Source organism: Delphinus delphis, chromosome 2 (assembly GCF_949987515.2).
Source record: "Delphinus delphis chromosome 2, mDelDel1.2, whole genome shotgun sequence".
Lineage (NCBI taxonomy): Eukaryota > Metazoa > Chordata > Mammalia > Artiodactyla > Delphinidae > Delphinus > Delphinus delphis.
Genome location: NC_082684.1, coordinates 139,105,317 through 139,125,809, shown reverse-complemented (window position 1 = coordinate 139,125,809; position 20,493 = coordinate 139,105,317). Strand labels below are relative to the sequence as shown.

Genomic DNA, 20,493 nt, shown 5'->3' with positions numbered 1-20,493 from the left:
ATGTATGACCTCTGGAATTGTACTTTTTGTGTATGCACTCTATTCTGATCCCTGGACTGCCCAGAGTTGTGCTGTGCTAAATTTAAAGACAAAGTCACTTGACTTTTTAAGATAGACCTTTACAATTAATGAGATTTGTTTTAACTGGCTAAGTCTAAGACCCCTGAAGTCAGTACTGGAGGTCAGTCTCACCCTGCTGTCTGGGGTCCTACCAGATAATAATATTAATTTTATTGTAAAAACACTGTGGCCAGGAGCCAGCCAAGGAGGTAGACTGTGCAAAAAAGAACACAGCAGAGATTGCTATCCTTAGAAATGTCTGCTTGCAATGTTGGTCCTTGGCTGGCACCTGGGAACTTGTCTGGTAAATAGTTCCCTACACTGATAAAAAATCTCCCTGATATTGGTGGCTTATTGTGCTTAGACTGTATGACAATATGGTTTATGCTAAAAACCCGCTTTCTTTCTGGGAATCTAAAAAAGGCCAGGCAGAGAGTATGTGACCAGCACTCAATAAAAATGTTGGGCACTCAGTCTCTAATACGCTCTCCCAGGCAGAAACATCACACATATGTTACTGCATTTTCATTGCTGGGTGTGCACCGTGTGACCCCTCATGGAAGGGATGATTATGATTTTTCAACCTTACACTTAAAAAAATTTTTGAGGTAATTTTACAATTACAGGAGAGTTACAAAAATAATACAGGGTTTCTGTATATCCTTCACTGAGTTTCCATTTATGTTAAAATCTTACATAGTAATAGAACATTTACATAAGATGATTTTTTAAATAGTCTTTCCATACTTTTTTATAATAACCTAGGAGGAAAGTACTAAAAAAATAAAATTCTTTTAAAAACTACTTGGAATTCTACGTACCTTCCACTGGTAACACCCAGAAGTTACTCCAGTTGACGCCAATCCATATCCTTTTCCTCCACTGCCATGAGTTAAAATCTGGCCATTCTCCACTATGCAACACTGAGCTTTCTCTGGGTCAAAGGATACTTCTTGTATAGGAAGATTCTCATCTTCTTCCTCCAACTCTCCCTGCTTCTACCAGAAAGGAAACTGCGTCAGTATTTTGAACTAACTCAGATTCAGTTCCTGAGATCTCCTTGGGTTGATTCCACAAATATTTATTATCCACTATGTACTAGTTACTGTGCAGACAATGGAACACAATCATACATACAGCATGGTCCCTGCCCATGAAGAGCTTACAGCTCAGTCAGGGGACAGAGAGACAAATAAATAACACCGGTATTGTAGTGAGAGAATAAAAGAAGTTACATGACAGGTATAGCAGAAACATATAAGTGTAAGTTTCTAAGCAGGCTTGAGAAGGATAAGGTAAGCATTCAAAAGAGGATGACTTCTGAGCTGAATCCTGAACGGTGAGAAGGCATTAAGCAGCCGATTAAAGTAGAGTAAGAAATTTAAGACAGTATGTACAGCATGTGCCAAGTCATGGAGGTGAAACAGAGTTCACTGATTTAAAGAATTGCAAGCAGTATGGAATATATGGAGGATGAGACTGAAAGAGAACAAGGAACTAGAAAGAGAAGAAGGAACAAAATCATGGAAGGCCTTCAATGCCATTCTAAGTTTAATCTTTACTCTAGACAATAGGGAGTGCCTACACAGAATGATTTATATAGAGGAACTACTATCAGATCTATGTTTTATAAACATTGTTTTACCAGGAGCATACAGGATGAAAGCAGAGAGAACAATCAGGAGTTTACTGCAAGAGTTCAGGTAAGAAATACTGAGAACTTAAATTCATTCATTTGCTCAATGGGTATTTAATAAGCATCTACTATGTACCAGGCACTATACCAGGTCCTATATACTCGGCAGTATACTAAACAGATAACGTCTCTGCTCTCATAGAACTTATATTTTACAAGGTGGAGATAGAAAATAAAAAAGGAAATAGCAGGTAATAAGTGCTATGCTGAAATCAAAAAAGGTGATGTGATAAAGACTGTGTGGCAACTGACTCTAGAATGAGGATCAGGAAAGTACAATGAAGAAGTGATAATTAAGTTGAGACATGAATAATAAGTTGACTTCTGAGAAACATATCTGAGGGAAGTATTCTAGGCAAAGAGAATAGCTGGCACAAAGCCCAAAGGAAGGAACAAGCTTAGTGTGTTCAAGAAACAGGAAGAAGGCAAGTTGTTCACAGTGTAGTGAGCAAAGAGGAGAGAACAAGGAGTTCTAGAATTTATCCCAAGAATGATTAAAAACCACTGGTGGGTTTTTTAAGCAGAGGACGAACATGCTCTGATTTACAATGTTAAAAGATCACACTGGCTCCTGTGTAGAGAATGGACTATAGGGAGTTAACAATGGAAGCAGAAAGACCAGTTAGGAGAATATTGCATAATCCAGGCCAGAGATGGTAGTGGCTTCGAGTAGGGTGATGGCAGAGGAATGAGGAGGTGGAAAATTCAAGTTAAGTCTTAACAGAGAAGTCAACAGGACTTGGAGATTGTACAGACAAAGAAAATGTGGGTGTGTGTGATAGAAAGAGAGGAATCAAGGATGACTCTTTGGTTTTTTGGTTGAGTCACTTACTAGGAAAGATGGGAAAGCCTGGGGAAGGAACAAGATGTAACAGAACTAAGGATGCTACTAAGTATGAGAGGCCTATTACACTATTATTCAAGTCGTAAGGCAAGTAGAAGATGGGTATATGTCTGGAATTCAGGAAAAATGTCAAAAAAGGAATTAAAAATCAATGGCATATGGATCTGAATAAGGTTTTGCTGGCTATAGGAAATGGAATGGAGGTGACAGTTGAAGGAAAAAAGGGGTCTTGGGACCAAGCCTTGGGATACTCCAGCAGTCAGATTAAACAGAAGAGGAAGTATAAATAAAAGAGGATGAGAAGAAGAGGCCATTGTACTGGGACAGAAGGAAAGCCAGAAAAAGTGTGGAATCATGAAAACTGATAGAAAGATTAAGGTAGCTAGATGGATGGATTCAAGAACTATTTAGGAGGTAAAAATCAATGAGTTCTAGGGACCACATGGGTGGGGACATTAGGAGAATTCCCAGGAATTCAGGTTTGAAAAGCTAGTTGAATGTTAGTGCCACCAATAAAAATGGGATAGGAAGAAAAGGAGAAAGGTTTGAAGGAGAGACACGTGGGCTATCATTCAAGTTTGGAAGGCAGTGCATGTAGTGAAAATGGTCGTGGGTATGACTGAGACTGCTGGAAAAGCTGAAGACAGAACTCTGAGGAACAATGGAATTTGGGATGGAGGCAAGGAGAAAGTCACACCAAAGAAGAGATGCCTCCAGAGGGAATCAAGGATTGGCAGAGGGGATCTAGGAGAAAGTAGTGTTTTGAAAACAACAGAAGGCTAGAGTTTCCAGAGGTCAAGTAAGCTGTGGATAAAAAGCCATACACTGTATTACCAATAACACCTACCTCTGTCATTTAATTTCAGTGCTTTGATGAAAGATAAACAATTGGGCTGAAGAGATAATGAGAAGTAAGGAAGTGACTTAAACATACACAAGATTACTCTTCCCAGAAGCTTAGAAATGAAGGATGAGAGAATATAGGGAAGGCTTCATGGATAAAAAAGAAACTTAGAAGGGTGGGAATAAGAGATGTTTATAAACTGAGGGGAAAGAACCAGTGGAGAAGAGAACACAGTACAAAGAAGAGACTGAATAACGAACAAAGTCAAAGGAGAAAGGATCCAGAGACAGGTGACAAGATATTCACGTCTGTCTAAAAATACTTTTTTGGAAGAATCAAGTACCTGTAATTTTATTTCTTCTTCTTTTTCCTTTATCTGAATAGCATGTTTGGCCTGAGCAATGGGTGTCTCCCACATACAATCCGACAGAAGGGAAAACAGATGTTCAACAACCTATTTATTGAAGGAAAAAGAATGATAAAATTTGTAAAGGATCATTTTAACTATTTTTAGAAAAGATAAATCATGTAACTATAATATTAAGTCACATGTGAGATTTAATTATACCAATGTCTGACAGCTACTTTGGGTGGATGCAAGTTAAATATCATTTTTTAGAAAGACCATTACCCACTACAAAGTGGGTTCGACTGTCTTCATGTTGCCCCACTATATGGACCTCTGATGAGGCCATGCAGCCTCATATCTTTCTCTCTCTAGATGCCCAAACCTAGGAAGAAATTCCACAAATTTTCCTTTCTTTCTGATCTTGAAAGTATTCACTATACCACTACTCCTCACATCCCATAACTCACTTAATTTCTCTTTCTCCTTGCTTAGAGCTGAAATAATTAAAAAAGCAATCTCAGAAGTGGAAGTCGTGCTATTGAATAAATGACACATTTACAACTGAAGAGACCATGAGTTTAGATTTTCGGTGCATCATGTTGCACATGTAAAGAACATCTTCTAATAACTTTAAAAATAGAAACCTGGGCCATTTGATCATCTTCTACACCAGATTCACAAGCTGGTAGCACAGCCTCAAGGACATGAAGTGCAAGGAGCCTCGTTCTTAAGTTACCAACTAGAGGAATTCCTGGAGGGGGAAAAAGACATTTTCTTATTATAAATGTGACTTAAATTCAAAGTTTAAATAAACCTCTTGAAAAAAATCTCTGAGGCTGTTAAGTATTTAGGATGGAAAAGACTTCACTTCAGCATATTATCACAAGAATTCTGGATTCATCCCATATCCATTAATGTATATGAATATCCATGTTTGTGTTTCAGTTTTTATGTATGTAAGGGAACAGCACTATAATAACTACCTGTGCCAAGTACTGTGCTATGCATTTCATACACATTAATAACTCTGTTGATCCTCACAAATCCTACATTATATCCCTATTTTACTGATGAGGAAACTGAGGCTCAGAGAAGTTAAGTAACTTGACCAAAGCCACACAGCTCAGTAGAGACAGAAGTAGGATTGTAAATGACAGGTCTGTTAATCTCTAAAGCTCAGGCTTATCATCGCCTTCAATTGCTTCTGACTCCATCTATGCCCTGACGGACTCACAGGATTAATGGGGAGTAAGCAGTTTGTACTTTTCTAAAGTAAGCAAAGGTAGAGACAGGATACTGATGTTCTTTTTTCTATCCATTACTACAACACAACCAGTAGAAATAAATATCTGATTTTTCTTCATGCTCTAAGAACTTAATCAATATTATAGAAGGCTTACCTTATTAAAGGAGAAAAAAAAGCTATTGTAAGTTATACTAGTTAAGAAAAACTATTGGGAAAATGAGTATAAACTTACTATATATAAAGCTAAGATGTGTATTTACAGAAGAACCCTGGTTTGAACAACTGATCTGAAAACAGTAGTTACCTGTAAATGGCAGATCTTTTAAGAAAATAAGAGAAAGGTAAGGGCTCTTTTGAATAAACTGCTGTTTTATTTGCAGCACAGCTGATCAGTTTTGGAAATTCTTTAAATACTTTTAACAACAAATAAATTTCTTGCCAGAATTTGCTACCACAAAATGACTGGGATAATTCTGCTGTAAGAACACTAACATTTAGTATGACTCCATTTTACTGTATTTTTGCAGTTAACAACTGCAGCTGTTATGTTAATAATAAGTTGTCCGTATTCTTTTTTTGTTTATGCCAATCTTAAAGATACAGGATCTGAATTTTTAAAAAATTGAATACACATTAAAAAAAGTAAAAAGAAACACCAATAAACTATATTGAGAGTGTACACATATAAAACAGCATGTACCACAGAAGACTATATTATATTTTAGCACATTTAAGAAAGACTAGGGATGATGAGAAAGTTCTGGAAATGGAGAGTAGCGATGGTTGAGCAACACCGTGAATGTACTTACTGTCACTGAATTGTACACTTAAGTGGTTAAAATGGTAAATTTTATTTTATGTATATTTATCACAATAAAAAAAAAACAGATTAGGAAAGGACTGATAGTAATCTATGCAAGCAGACCAGACTTTTAGGCTAAGGACCAGGAATTAAGCTTATTATAAAGAACTCTCAGAGACAGCATACAATCAGAAGTTACAAATCAAGGCAACAGAAATCATATCATGATAAGAAAGAACAGACAAACTCCAATCTGCATTTTGATAATCCAAGAAGTAAACTCAAAATCTGTGTCAAATTATCATATTAAACAGGATGTCCTCTGCTTATTTTTATTACTGTAATCTGAACTAGAGCCAAGTTCTCTCCATTAAATCCACGATCTTCTCCAGTGCTACCTTCTATTAGTAACTCCTCCCAATTTTTACTCCTGAGATTACTTTTCTTTCAATCAAATAAGTACTCATAAAACAAGAAAGAAAAGGCTTAAAATCAAGGTCAAGTATCCAATGTTGTTATCTGAATAAAACACACGTGATGTACAAAATACTGTAAAATAAGACAAAGGTCACATACCTGAAGAACATTTCTGAGATGCTATATTTAAAAGCACCTCTGTCCACTTTGGGGAAGCCATTTTTGACTGAATTGCTTTTGAAGATACAACTCTGCGAAGAAAAACTAGAAAATCCCCCAGATGCAGTTCGGCTGCGCGTTGTTTCCTAAGAGCAACTAAAGAGTGAACAGACAAGTTTACATTACAACCAAAAGCCAACAGGAAACAGTCTTATATCAAATAACTTACATTTAGAATGCAGTAAGCACACACCTAATTCAAAACCTAGGTTGTCAGTTAGCCTGGCTAACTGACAGGTTGTCCCTAGCCTGGCTAAGACCCACTCAAAGCCAGTACTCTACCTCTTCTTTACTTCTTTAGTCTTTGCTAATATACAAACATTTATTATATTAGTTTGAAGAATATAAAATTATTGGCCTGCCCTACGTAACTATATCTCACTCCAACCTTGTTCCTACACATTCCTTCAAAATCCAGTTCAAAGCTACCTCTTCCATGAAACTTTCTCTCTTCGTAGAGATCCCTGGGAAAATCTCTTTTAGGAGGCCTCCATCCTACCCCACTCTCACTCCCAGCAAGTATTTCTGTAACAAGACACTAAATTAATTAAATTAATTAAAGCCTGGAGACCTTAAATATAAAGCTGGTTAATACAACTTGATGATACAGTTTGTGTTTCAGTATCAGTACTACGTTTGAAATGAAGAGTATACCTTACTTTCAGTTAAGTATTTTAAAGAGTATGTGGAGTTATTAATACCTGGTCCACCTGCCTCTGAATGCCTGGCCACCGCTTACTAGAATCAGTCTCACTCCCAGCCATCCCCATAAATAGAATGGGTGCAACCTGAGGGGAATGGATTTGGACTCAGTCTGCTGTTACACCTACTGAGATTCATCACAGTTTCTTTTTTTTACTGGATATGGAAGGATCCAGTTTTCTTGGGGAGCTATAGGCTGAGAAGTAACTCTACTGGGTTCTCCCTGCCATCCATATGTGCAGTACTCAACAGAGTGGTAAGAAACTATTACCTGAACAACTCTGTATCCCCAAACTGGATCTCAGGAAAAAGGGAGGTGGCATTAAAAGCCTGTTTTTATTTTATCATACCCTGTGAGTCTGCCCATGCTCTTTGTATAAGCTACATACTTGCTATATAAAGAAGAAGTAACTTGCCAGAGGTTCAGCCTCTGAAACCAAAAGCTAGCCCTAAATTAGACTCATACATCCTCCTAGATTCTGCCCTAAGAGATTTAGCTATTTCTTCTGAGCTTATTGTACTACACTGTAATTATCTGTTTAAACATCTACCTTCCTCATCTCCCTAGAAGGTCCTTGAGGGCAGAGATAATGTTTTGTCATTTTTGTATCCCCAGCATATTCCTTTATCCACCCACCTATCTATACAGTATTAATATTATTTAAATACTACTTTATTTATTTAAATATTATTTATTATAATATTCCAATATTAACATTTACTGAGCTCTTACTATGTGCTAGACACTGCTCTAAGTCCTTTACAGAGCTTATTATGGTAATAAGACACTGAATAACTGAGCAGTTTTAGACCTTTCTTCGCTTAATATATAACAGACATGTATAGTAGTTCTTCTGTTCAGGGTTTACGTTCTACTGAAATACAATGTTCACTATAGTTTTTTTTTTTTTTTTTTTGGCTGCGCCATGCAGCTTGCAAGATCTTAGTTTCCCAACCAGGGCTTGAACCCGCACCCTCAGCAGCAAAAGCACAGAGTCCTACCCACTGGACCACGAGGGAATTCCCACAATGTTCACTATAGTTTTTAAAAGCTGTAAGGAGATGACCATATTACAGCAAGCAAAAATTATTACGGCTAAGTATAATGAAGAAGTTTTTAGTGACTAGAGAACAGAACAGCCTAGCAAGAAGTTCAGCTTCCCTAATTCTAACCCAATTCCCATATATTAAAAAACCCTTGGTCCTGGGGGAACACTTAAAACAAGAATGCAACCCAAGAGATGGGCTTTCATGATCAAATGCTACAAGAACATAATCTGGGGAAATCAGTCACCTAGAACCTCTAAGTTCTAGAGCCACAACAGCCAAGGAGAGGCTGAACTTAGACACTGAGTGGTACAGTTGCTTCATCAGGGTTAACCAACTCTAAGGAGAGGAAGTTCAGTCAGAGGTACCTCTAAACCATACATATTTGGAGAAAAAAGGGGTTTCTAAATGAATAAAAATCTTCTCATGCCTCACAACAGAAAGAACTCTACATTCTAATGATATTCACACAATGTGGATTCAATAAATGCTTGTAAATAATGACAGAGAAAAAAGATTTATGATACCTCTGAAGTCTCTCTTCTCAGTTTCTCCACTGGAGTCAATTTTCTTCTCTTCTTCATCCTCTTCTCCTTCTCCAAAAGAGGCCATAAGTAGTACACCAGCCTGGGACAACAAATTCTTCAACTGACTACAGAGTAGATCCAACAAAGACTGAACTACCTTGGGGCTCAGTTTATCAGCATAGGTCCTGGAAAAACATACACGTGAAATAACATGAAATAACAGGAAAAAAATAAATGGTAATTACACAGAAGGGCAAATGTGCTTAAACACATAAAGGAGATTACGGTGAAATGGAAATGTGAAAGACCAGGCCCCACACAGTTCTACCAAGACATCTACAATGCTCACCCTGTAGTGATGGCTAGAATCTGGAGCAATCTTGTACTAGCCACTTTTAAAGCTGTGCTCAGCTGGGAAACACCCGTTTTTGGCAACAACTGAAGAGGCTGTCCTAGCATGGTGTCTGTGCCACATAACTGCGACAATACATTTAGCAGACCAGTGGAAATCGCCAAAGAAACATCTACTGGTTGATAGTGGACACTCAGGGCGAAAACTGTAACCAAAAGGAGACGCTGCTGGGCTTCTAAAAAGAAGAAAGAAAGAAAGGCAGTTGAGAATCTTCTTTGAAGTTAACAAAGCATTTACTAAAATAAATCATATTCTAAAATATAAATAGTAGTATGGAACACTATTACACTTTCAAGTATTTATTCTTTACCTATAAGCTGACCTAATGTTAAACACAGAACATTAGCCACCTAGCATAACCTCAGGCCAAAATGTTACCTGCACCTTATATTTGCATGTGCAGTTACTCACCAATGTGATGCTTGTTGGCTTGCAGGGCTCTCTCCAGAGTAGCAGACAATTGTTGATAAATCTTATGCACAGCCATCTGGATTTCAATCTGAATATTTCTCTTAGCTGCTCTGATCCCATCCTAAATTACACACAAAGATTTACCTTTTCTATTAACAACAACAACACTTCCTACCCAAATGAAAGTAAAAGCATTTTATTCCTAGCCCATGCTAGAGCCCTATGGTGGTTTTTAATTATTTAGTATATTTCAGTATATAAAAGTTTTATAACCAATTTATTTTTCAATGCTTGAAAATTCTTGATTCTATAATCTCTCTTCATTCTATAATCTCTCTCCTTTCCCACAAAGCATTTTTCCTCTCTAAACATGGAAGACATAAAGACAACACTTCAAAAAAACAGTTCAAGCAATCAGAGAAACTTGGTAAAATGATCAAGTCTAAAATGTAAATTCTTGAAACCCATCCTCCCAAACACTAATCCTTATCCCAACTTAGATCTACCTCTATGCAATTTGGCTAAGGGTTAATAAAACTGAGCCAGCAAAGAATCTAAAAGTACAATAGTACCATGGCTTACCTAATGGCTTATCTAACCCCAGCTATACTCAGGAAACTAAACCAATGAGGTATCTTTAAGTCACTTAGGTCTTTATATTTTTAAACCTCAATTCTAAACACCAAAAAGTTTAGCATTATTAAACTGGTGTTGTAAAAATACAGTTAAAATCTGAATATACTAAAAGGTGTCATCCTCCCATGACAGTTCTGTCATCTACCTGATAGTGATGCAATCGGCCACTCTCTCCTTTGGCTCCTGCGTGTCCAACAGTGCCTAAACCGAAACACCCTGCTAGAAACTGCAGCCTCACAGATGTGAGCAGAGTGGATGACTGGAAACCTGAGCTTGATCTGCTTCCTGTCAGAGAGATGTTACCTTTTTCTTCCATTCCAGACAATAGTACAAGGATCTGATGAAGTGCCTCTAAACGAAGCTTGAGAAAAAATAAACATATTTTAGAATTCTTCACTGAACTGAGACACAAATAACTCTGTACGTCACAGACAATATATTTCTTAGCACACAGAAAATTCTGGTATTTCTTAGGAATCTATTCTATTAAGATAAACATTTCTTTTACTGTTATGACTTTAAAAATTAAAATATCTCTAAGATCTCTATAAGCATACTTCAGTATAAAAGAGGCTACACAGTACAAGGGGAAAAGTAGTAAATTTGGATGTAGGAGATCTAGTTTCAAGGCCAGAGTATTCCAACGACTATGTAGCCTTGGTAAACTCAATTTCCTGAGTCTCAGTTTCTTCATGTATAAAATGAGGCTAATAGTACTTTAATCTACTCACAGAGCTATTGTGATGCTCATGAGGAGATATACATGATTTCAAAAGCATCAAGTAGTATGGATACTGCTTCCTTTACTTATAACATTATATGGAATGAGTACTCTTTAGTTCAAGAATTAGAAGTATTTCCAAAAGGTTTCTCTGTGGTTCTCTTGAACTTCTGGCTCTATCTTCCCTAGGAGGACACATATCCACCACAGCAGTCCGTTGGCCTACCCTCCTTTTTCTTAAAACAAATAAACTTTTTATTTAGAAATAATTTTATATCTATGGAAGAATTGTAAAGATGGTACAGAGAGTTCCTGTATACCTTTCCCCAAGCTTCTCCTAATGTTAGTATCTTACAAAACTACGGTACATTTATGAAAACAGATTAACGTTGGTACAACACTACTGACTAAACCACAGAATTTATTTGGATTTCACCAGAGTTCCCATAATGTCCCTTTTATGTTCCAGGATCCAAATCAGGATATCACGTTGCATTTAGTTGTCTTGTCTCCTTTAGTCTGTGACAGTTTCTGTCTTTGTTTTTCATGACCTTGACACCTATGAAGGGCTGTTTGTGTATTTTATAGAATGTCCCTCAATTTGGGTTTGCCTGATGTTTTCTCACGTTTGGCCTACAGGTATGGATTTAGGGATGAATACTACAAAGTCCCCCTCTCATCACATTATTATCAGGGTACATGATATCACCAGAACTTACTATTGGTGATATTAATCTTGATCACTTGGTTAAGGTGATGTCTGCCGGGTTTCTGCAATGTAAAATTACTGTATTTTTTTCCCCTTTTCATACTCTGTTAGCTCTAAGTCACTAATTCCAGCTTACTCTCAAGAGGAGGAAAATTAAGCTCCACCTCCTGGAGGGAAGAGTATCAAAGAATTTGAGGACATGTTAAAACCACAATCATTAATAAATATTTTGAGGGGGATATTTGGAGGCAATGCTCACTAATTTTAGCATTTATCATTATTAGCATGGTGTTCTAATCTAGCCCTTTTTAAACGGAGACAAATGGGTCAAAAATGGGGACTCTAAGAGCAGATCTGTATAGTCACCAACCAATCTCACTCTAGCTTCTAGGAGACAAGGAAAGACTTAGTGATTAGAGTATATTGTGCACTACTGTTCACTTCAAACAAACTATCAGGCTGCTTTGGTTAAGATAGCAACATCAAAAAGCTCAAGTGAAGGAAAAGGGGAGGCAAGGAATAGAAGAAAAGGAAAAGTTTTTCCTACAATTTTACCTTCAGTGGTTCAGTTTAAGTTTCCACAGTCCCTCACAAGGAGTAAATATCAAAGACTTACTTCTGCCCTTAACTGTTGCTGTTCCATTGCAATGATGGAGGCTTGGGGACTTGTAGACATACTTTCCTCTGGCTCTTTAAAACCTGGGGCATTCCCCACATCTCCACTCACAAAGCTTACAACATTTTCAATCAAAGTGTGAACTCCCAAAGACTTGGTAAGATCAAAATCAGACTCAAAGGAGTTAGAGGAGTTGCACAACCAGTCTCTGTTATGTTTCAGGCGCGCCCAAGAGTCGCTCAGGGTTTCCAATTGACTATGCATAGGACCTACATACAAACAGAACAAAAACGCATCAGTGATGACCAAGATGAGCATACATTCTGAAACTAGATGAGGGCTGAGTGTTGCTATCATACCAACTGGTGAGAAATGGATACTAGTGTTTGAATACATGCATGCATTAAGTGAATCTGAGCAAAATGCTTTGGTAAAAAACAACAAACAAACAAAAACTACAGCAATGTAAGAAAACAAAGGGAAAGCCCTGTTTAATGTACCAGTGTCTCTGTAAGCGCTTTAGTAACACGTTGCCACAAGAAAAAGAAAGGCAGAAGCTGCTCTCAAAATGCTTAGCTTAAAATGCTCTGCAGTATTAAACCAGACCATCATTTATGACCAAAATGGAACTCGGCACTTAGGACACTGCTGGTAAGACCTACTAGTAATAGGACTTCATCTGATTTAACATTATCATTGCAAAGATTGAGTCAAGACTGTGCAAAATGTGTACATATCTGCAATGAAATATTACCAAAAAATGAATATAGAAGGGCAAGTAAACTTACACAAAAAAGGAGACATAAATATCACCCTTGGTTTCATTAATATAAGGAACATTTTCACTGTGTGATATGCACATTTATTTCAGGTTGTGAAACTCCTATATAAAGGAAGCAAAGTTTCACAGACAAGAATATATAAGATTTACTATAAAATGATATCTACATAAAATTACCAAGTGGTGTTAACAATAGTGGCTAAATATAATACCATTAGTTTTGCCAGTGGGCATTTTCTAGGCTAAAATCTTTACATTAGACAGCAAAAATGTTAATATGTTTGATCACAAGAACTGTCCAAGGTATGTGCCAATAATGGCTTTAAATAAATATATAAATGTCTAATTCTTACACGTTTTGTATTTTTTGATTTAATTGATCTCAGGTACATGAGTTAGATTAATCATACTCCTTGGCTCATGATATACTCTCATCACTGGTCCATGCATGGCCTGCTTTTGTATTTATATTTACTTATAATAAATGTGAACACAAGAACTAGAGAACTGGCAGAATACTATCTATCTGTTCTTCCCCCCCAACGCATCTCTCCCCTGTGTCCTCCAACCTAAGGATTTCATTATCACTCCTTTGCTTTTATTGTTGTTAAATATTGTTTTATCTTATATGTATTCCCAAGACAAATAATGTTTAGTGTTAGTTGTTTGTGACTTTATAAAAAAGTATCATTTTATGTAGTCTTTTTGGACATTACTTTGCATTCAGTATAATATTGCTAATACTCATTCACATGATTCCATGTAACCATGGTTCATTTGTTTGAGTGCTGTATAATATCTCATTCTGTGAATATACCAAATTTTTCTATTAGGAATGAATCTTGAGGTACCTAATAAAATATGCATTACAAAGATTATATTTGTTACATACTAGATGGAAAAGATTTGGGAAGAGGACTACTTAAACACTAATGCCCAAAGAGAAAATGAACTAATACAATATTGACTGTATAACTTATTTTTGAATTATTACACTGATGTCAGGAAAACCCCAGGACTTCAAAATGAGACACAGAAATCCACAATAGGCAGTTAATATTATAAAGTAGCTATGAAATAATTTATATGCATTCTACTAAAATAATTTAGAATGGCTAAGAATATATGGTTTATCTGCCTTCTATATTTTAGCAAGAATTCTTAAGATTAAAAAATGTTGGATTTTCAGTTCTACTGAACATAAAAAATAACCAATCTGAAAATTTCCCCAAACTGTATAGCTGAATATTTTCCCATGTAAAACAGAAAAGGTAAAAATCCAAAGAAAAATGTCATGGATGCATAATGTATTAAATTAAAATGATATTTAAAGAATAAAGGAGGGGCTAATGTGGAAAAAAAGAAAAAAAAAAGAAAGAATCATTTTCCACTTCCTTAAGCATCCCAAATGCAGACTCTGGATTTAACCTTAACTTACAAATGATATTTTTTGGTCTCTTAGCATTGAGCTTGTTGGTTCAATAATAAAATTTCAGAATAAAAATTTCTTCCATCTTCCAATACTTATAAATTACTTTTCAAAATGAAAATACAATGTGCAGAGAGTTAATGCTAGAACCACAGAAGTAAAAGTGACCTTAAAGATTACCTAGTCCCATTTCCTCACTTGAGGAAACAGGGGCTCAAAGAAAATGATCTTTTCTAAATTAATAACACTAATCCCTTAAGTTTATGGGAGGTGGTCTTACATATTCCTGTTCTTAATCAACGCACAAATCACTGATCCATGGGAATTTCAACTGCCTGCCTACGCAAAGGCTCAATATGTGAAGAAACTGCAAGTAGCGAATTGCCTTAATATACTCCAAAATATTCTATGGAATAGGTGGTCAATCCCCAAATTAAATCCTCTCTGCAATTTAAAGCAGGGGTCAGCAAACTTTACCTATAAAGAGCCAGACAGTAAATAATTTCAGGTTTTGTGGGTCATTCACTATTCATTTAACTACTCAACTCTGCTGTTGTAGTGTGAAAGCAGCCATAGGTAATACATGAGTGTGGCTGGGTTCCAACAAAACTTTACTTTCAAACAAAGGTGGTAATCCAGATTTGGCCCTCTAGTCAGTTTGTTGACCCCTAATTTAAAACATGTAATTTATGGGCTTCCCTGGTGGCGCAGTGGTTGAGAGTCCGCCTGCCGATGCAGGGGACACGGGTTCGTGCCCCGGTCCGGGAAGATCCCACATGCCGCGGAGCGGCTGGGCCCGTGAGCCACGGCCGCTGAGCCTGCGTGTCTGGAGCCTGTGCTCTGCAACGGGAGAGGCCACAACAGTGAGAGGCCCGCGTACCACAAAATAAATAAATAAATAAATAAATAAAACATGTAATTTATTAAGTATATAAGCCAAACAAAACTTTGTATGAATAAAATATAAGGAAGAATAAGACACTATCTGAAAGCAATAGGATAAATAAATAAATTAAATAATTATAACCAAAATGTTTAGGTTGATATCAAAAATACTTTGAAACACAAAATCTCACAATATGGAAATGAGAGATGAAAAACCTCTAATTCTTAAAAAAATTATAACAACCTAATAACTGATTTGTTCTGTTGTTTTATCTGAATATAGGAAATATTGTGTCTGAAAAGCATATCAAAAGCCTCTACAGAGTAATTGTGACTGAGCCCAATTCTTACTTAATATTAATTCAGAGTCTCCTACTATAAAAAGAAAATATAAAGTCCAACAAGAAATTTGAGATTGTTTACTTGTCCTTACAACTTTGGTTCTTAAATGGAATTTTCAAAATGAACATGGCAGAGCTGCAATACATACTTTATAAACCATAAAATATGTAGGCAAGCTAAAAGGGGAAAAAAATTAAACATGCCATCATGTACTTGCTTGAAGCTCTTCTTTTTTCTGGGGCTCAACTGGCCAAAAAGGAGTAAATACACTACCACAACAAGAATCAGAAGACAAAAGGAGAAATTTGATACAGGAGACAACATTCACATTTGTTCTTCTTTATATAATCTAATTCGAAATGCACAGATAAAACAGCATTTCACCCATACAAGTTATACCATGAAACACACATGTTGATAAATGTTTCCAATATTATTTAGCAATAAAACCCTAACACTATATTTAAAGACCTGGGGCAGGGTAGTGAAATCAAACCATGATGCTCCTTCTTAAAATTTTGCTTTGGTATCCCCACCATTTTTCACTATATCAGTTTCAGCTTAAATACAAAAACTAAAGTTAAGTATCTGAGCAAACATATTGTCTTTCAGTGAAGAACGAGCTCAGTTCTGCACAACTACAGCAAATCTTTTAAGTATTTATCAAAGTACCCAAATACTAACATGTTTAACAGCTTTTGTCAAGAATTTTGACAGGCTATTATGAGAATTAAATAAGTTAATATGTTTGAAGTGATTAGACCAATACCTGGCATATAGTAAGCAGTTTTTAAGTGTTTAATGAATATAAATTTCATATTACTTCTGAGGTGCTAAGCAGAAATATGTACCACCTGTCATCTCTTTTTAAAGTAACTGATGACATTTTTGGAGTTAGAATTTAGCTCTGATGCCTCTAAAGAGCCGAACAAGTTGGCTGAGCTCAATTTATTTGCTCACTTTGCTCTACTCCTTCCTACCATACTCACTTTCTCGGACCAAGAGCTTGGACCAACTGTGACACATTAACTGGAGTGAGGGGAAAAGAAGCAATCATGGTTCAACAGCATGAATTCCAGTAACCCCAATGTCAAATAGTGAAATTACAGGCACTAGACCCTCTCAAGGAGGAGTCTTTGGAGGCATATTAAGAGCAGCTGAAATGTGTATACAACCATTAATTGTCACTGATACATCCATTTAGTTTCAGTAAACGAGATGTAATTAAACATTGCTATCTCTAATTTCTCTACTAAACTTTTAATAACTCAGGACCACTAGACTAATAAATGATAAAGAAAAGTGAGCGGAAGAAAGTTTACATTTCCTCTTCAAAATATTGGAAAGGGGTAAATAAGCACATAGAAGAATTCTCACTTGGCTGGACATCTGCTTGTCCTTCATAGCTCAAGTCAGAATCAGAACACCTGAATGGCTCCAAAAAGTTCTCAGACTTGGTAGGTTCATCTGACCAACTGAAGATAGGCATGTTATGGCTTATGACATCTGGTCCATATTGACAATAAATAGGGAAAAAATAGGGTGGTTTATTTTAATCATCATTTAAGGGCAAAACAAAACAAAAAATTCCACTGTGGTCAGACGGTAGTCTCTAAATATACATGATTTTAAAAAATTTCTTTCAAAATATAATGTTCCAAATGTATTTTCAATGTTAATTTCTTTTAAAGAAAGAAATTCATTATAATTAAATACATGATATTAAGTATACATTTTCATTGTTTAATCCACAAACACTAGGATTCATGAGATTGAAAACTATTTTTGCTGCTCTTCCTAGAACAGTACTCCTACTTTCTAGTCACCTATTCCTAGGAACAAAGCTATCAGCAAAATTTTTGCCTGAGAACATTAAGATACAATGATTACTAGAACAAACTGGTACCACATTAGGTGATACCATGATAATTTGCATAACTAGTTTGCCTCCCTATTATAACTTCCTAAATGGGTAATTTAAACAAACAAACTTTTCCCATGAGGTCCTGTTTGTTTGCCTTTCTGTTTCCAACAAAATAAAGTTAGATTCCAAGAAGTTAATAGGTCTTGGTACTATGACCTTTTGAAGAAGTTGGTTCACCCATAAACAAATTTGGATTAATGGCTTAATTCAGTTGTATCTACTTAGCTCTAAAACTACAGGAAAACGACACGTACTTATAGGGCAATTGTTTAAAATTGTGAACAGGTAGCAACTCTAGAATAGTTATTTTAAAGTGTCATATTAATTCCTCCTAAGTAATTTACACTTGACTTCTAGGTTATTCTTAATTCAAAGCTAAAAATACCACTTTTTGTTTTATTCCAAAGATTACTTTGTCACATGCTGACACAGTTATCATAGACTGAATCTCAAATTTAAATTTCCATAAGCATGATAAAGATCTTAGAGAAAAGAGTAATTTTAGTCAACAGACTATCACTTATAAACATAATTAGTATAGTAGGAAGCTCTTAAAACGACAGGCTGGATCCCTTATGCTACTCAGTAAGTTTGGAGCCATCTTTTTATTAATATAACATAGAAATTATAGCAACAATCTTTGCCTGAGCTAACCAACATTAGGAAGGGAAAAGCGTTCCAAAAATTTAATTCCTAACTCAAGTGGTTAAGGAAAAGGATACTCTGGCTAATTATGGCACATGAATTGCCAATTTTCAAAGAATTAGAAAATGATAAAATACATATTGCATGTTATACTAAACATCATTTAATTTCTTTGATATCACAAATACCCTATATTTTTTGGAACCTTGGTATGTTATAATACTAAAAGACTTTTCAATAAACAAAGCACCAGCTCTAGTCCCTATAATTCCTAATAGTTCCAAAAAAAAAATCATTCTTAGTATTCTAAGTACCAACATTTCTTCTAAGTTATAAATACCAACATTTCTTCTAAGTTATAAACACAAAAATGAAAAAACTGTGGGTGCATTTCTTCCTCTCATTCCTCAACCTTCCCTTACTTCTCACTTTTTTTCCTGTAGAGAACCTAACATCCTGCCAAGGAAGTTATCAAGAGAAGGGTTCAATTCTGAAATATAAAAGACAATATAATGGGAAAAAACAGTTTTCCTACAGGCTTTTAGAAAACTTCCACTAGTGGCAACTTTTAACATTTCAAGTTTTCACAACCACAGAAAAAATGGGTTAATAAAAGTGCCAATTTGGGGGCTCCCCTGGTGGTGCAGTGGTTGAGAGTCCACCTGCCGATGCAGGGGACATGGGTTCGTGCCCTGGTCCGGGAGGATCCCACATGCCGCGGAGTGGCTGGGCCCGTGAGCCATGGCCGCTGGGCCTGAGCGTCCGGAGCCTGTGCTCCGCAACGGGAAAGGCCACAACAGTGAGTGACCCGCGTAACGCAAAAAAAAAAAAAAAAAAAGTGCCAATTAATCGAGAATAATACTTGGAGAGTTTTTAGTTACCTTGGATTTGTATTATCTAAAACTGCTGTTCTTTCCATCTATTTGTACATATAAACAAGAGTTAACTATATTATTCATTAAGATACAGCTTTTAACAAATGAGCTTAACTCTTGATGAACTCTAAGATCGCTCCTCATGGGAAAATTTTACTTTTAGAAATCATCTGTTCATCTCTTATATGCTTTGCATCTTGAGAAGCAAAGAGGAAAAAAACTAGAAACTTTCAGTTTGAAAGTGTGTATGTGTGTATGAAAGGTGAATGGGGTAAAGAGTTCTCCCTGTAACACCATTTAAACTATAGCAACTATACCATTGAGCTAAAACATGGCAAATTATGTCCATAACCCCCCACAATGTAAAGCACTGCTTCCAGAGTTCCATGGGACTTTTAAAAAGTCAAAACACAACAAATGAGAAAGAGAACTGATTGTTAACTCCTAGACATTCCCAGATCTTTTTTTAAGGGTGTATATTTTCAAGAAAATGATCTTCCTTTTAACTTTTCTGATAAAATGTTTCTAACTTTTTTGCAATAATGTTTCAATGACAATCAGATCTAAACATATCAGATATAAAAAGAGCTACTTCACCAGATATTTAATATTTAATACTTACCTCTCTTTCTATGAGATGATGCCAAGTCCAAATCAACATTTCGTCTTCCACTCTGTTAAGTTAAAAATAAATAATAAAATTTACTTGTGAAAATTATTTAAGATTAAGATTTAATAGAGTACTAAATGAAATAAAAAGTAATCTGCATAATTATAGCAATGTGCTACTTATTCACCAGTCAAGTCAGGCTAAGAACAAAAAGTCTCTAAAAACCCACTGAAAACAGTTCAGGCACATGACTCTGAGATACTAAAACACAAAGTCAATATGCACATTAATTAACAGTGTAAAGTAGCAGAACTTTTTCTTTGTTGTCACCTTTTTCTTCTTTGAAATCTTTGTCTTTTATCTTTCTAACACAGTATGATCTCTTATTAATACCCTCTAGACGCCTAAAGCCCCTGTAGCAAAGTCCCATTTTCCAAAATCACTACTTGTTCTATCCTCATTTTCCATTCTTTTCAAAACTATTAGCCTTGGCTAGGTGTATAGAAGAGAATCTGATGAACCCACACTAACAGGAGAATAACACAGTCCTAAGCTTTCTGGTAGTATTTTAAAAGACTTCAAAATGTTTTTAAAACCTCTTAAAATAAAGAAATCTCAAATGGTTAAACTGCAGTCAGCTTAATAAAACAGTGAAGGCTTTCAGGAAGAAAGGAAGTATATTTGTGTGTGTGTGTGTGTGTGTGTGTGTGTGGTGGGGAGGCACTGGCGACAACTATCTACTCT

The 20,493-nt window shown here is 36.0% G+C and overlaps 1 protein-coding gene across 12 annotated transcripts in view; it reads right to left on the bottom strand.

The window, feature by feature from the left end:
* Positions 1-20,493, bottom strand: part of HERC1 (HECT and RLD domain containing E3 ubiquitin protein ligase family member 1) — a 213,269-nt gene that overhangs the window by 85,033 nt on the left and 107,743 nt on the right. For 11 of the 12 annotated variants that reach the window (XM_060005804.1, XM_060005802.1, XM_060005812.1 and 8 more), the window contains 10 exons: positions 19,762-19,813; positions 12,259-12,527; positions 10,358-10,573; positions 9,577-9,697; positions 9,103-9,340; positions 8,754-8,938; positions 6,418-6,573; positions 4,438-4,544; positions 3,788-3,898; positions 882-1,058 (listed from right to left, as the gene is read on the bottom strand). In XM_060005804.1, the coding sequence (XP_059861787.1) occupies positions 882-1,058; positions 3,788-3,898; positions 4,438-4,544; positions 6,418-6,573; positions 8,754-8,938; positions 9,103-9,340; positions 9,577-9,697; positions 10,358-10,573; positions 12,259-12,527; positions 19,762-19,813 (1,632 nt within the window). The remainder of the gene's footprint in view (positions 1-881; positions 1,059-3,787; positions 3,899-4,437; positions 4,545-6,417; positions 6,574-8,753; positions 8,939-9,102; positions 9,341-9,576; positions 9,698-10,357; positions 10,574-12,258; positions 12,528-19,761; positions 19,814-20,493) is intronic. The other variant, XM_060005808.1, reaches the window with a different exon arrangement.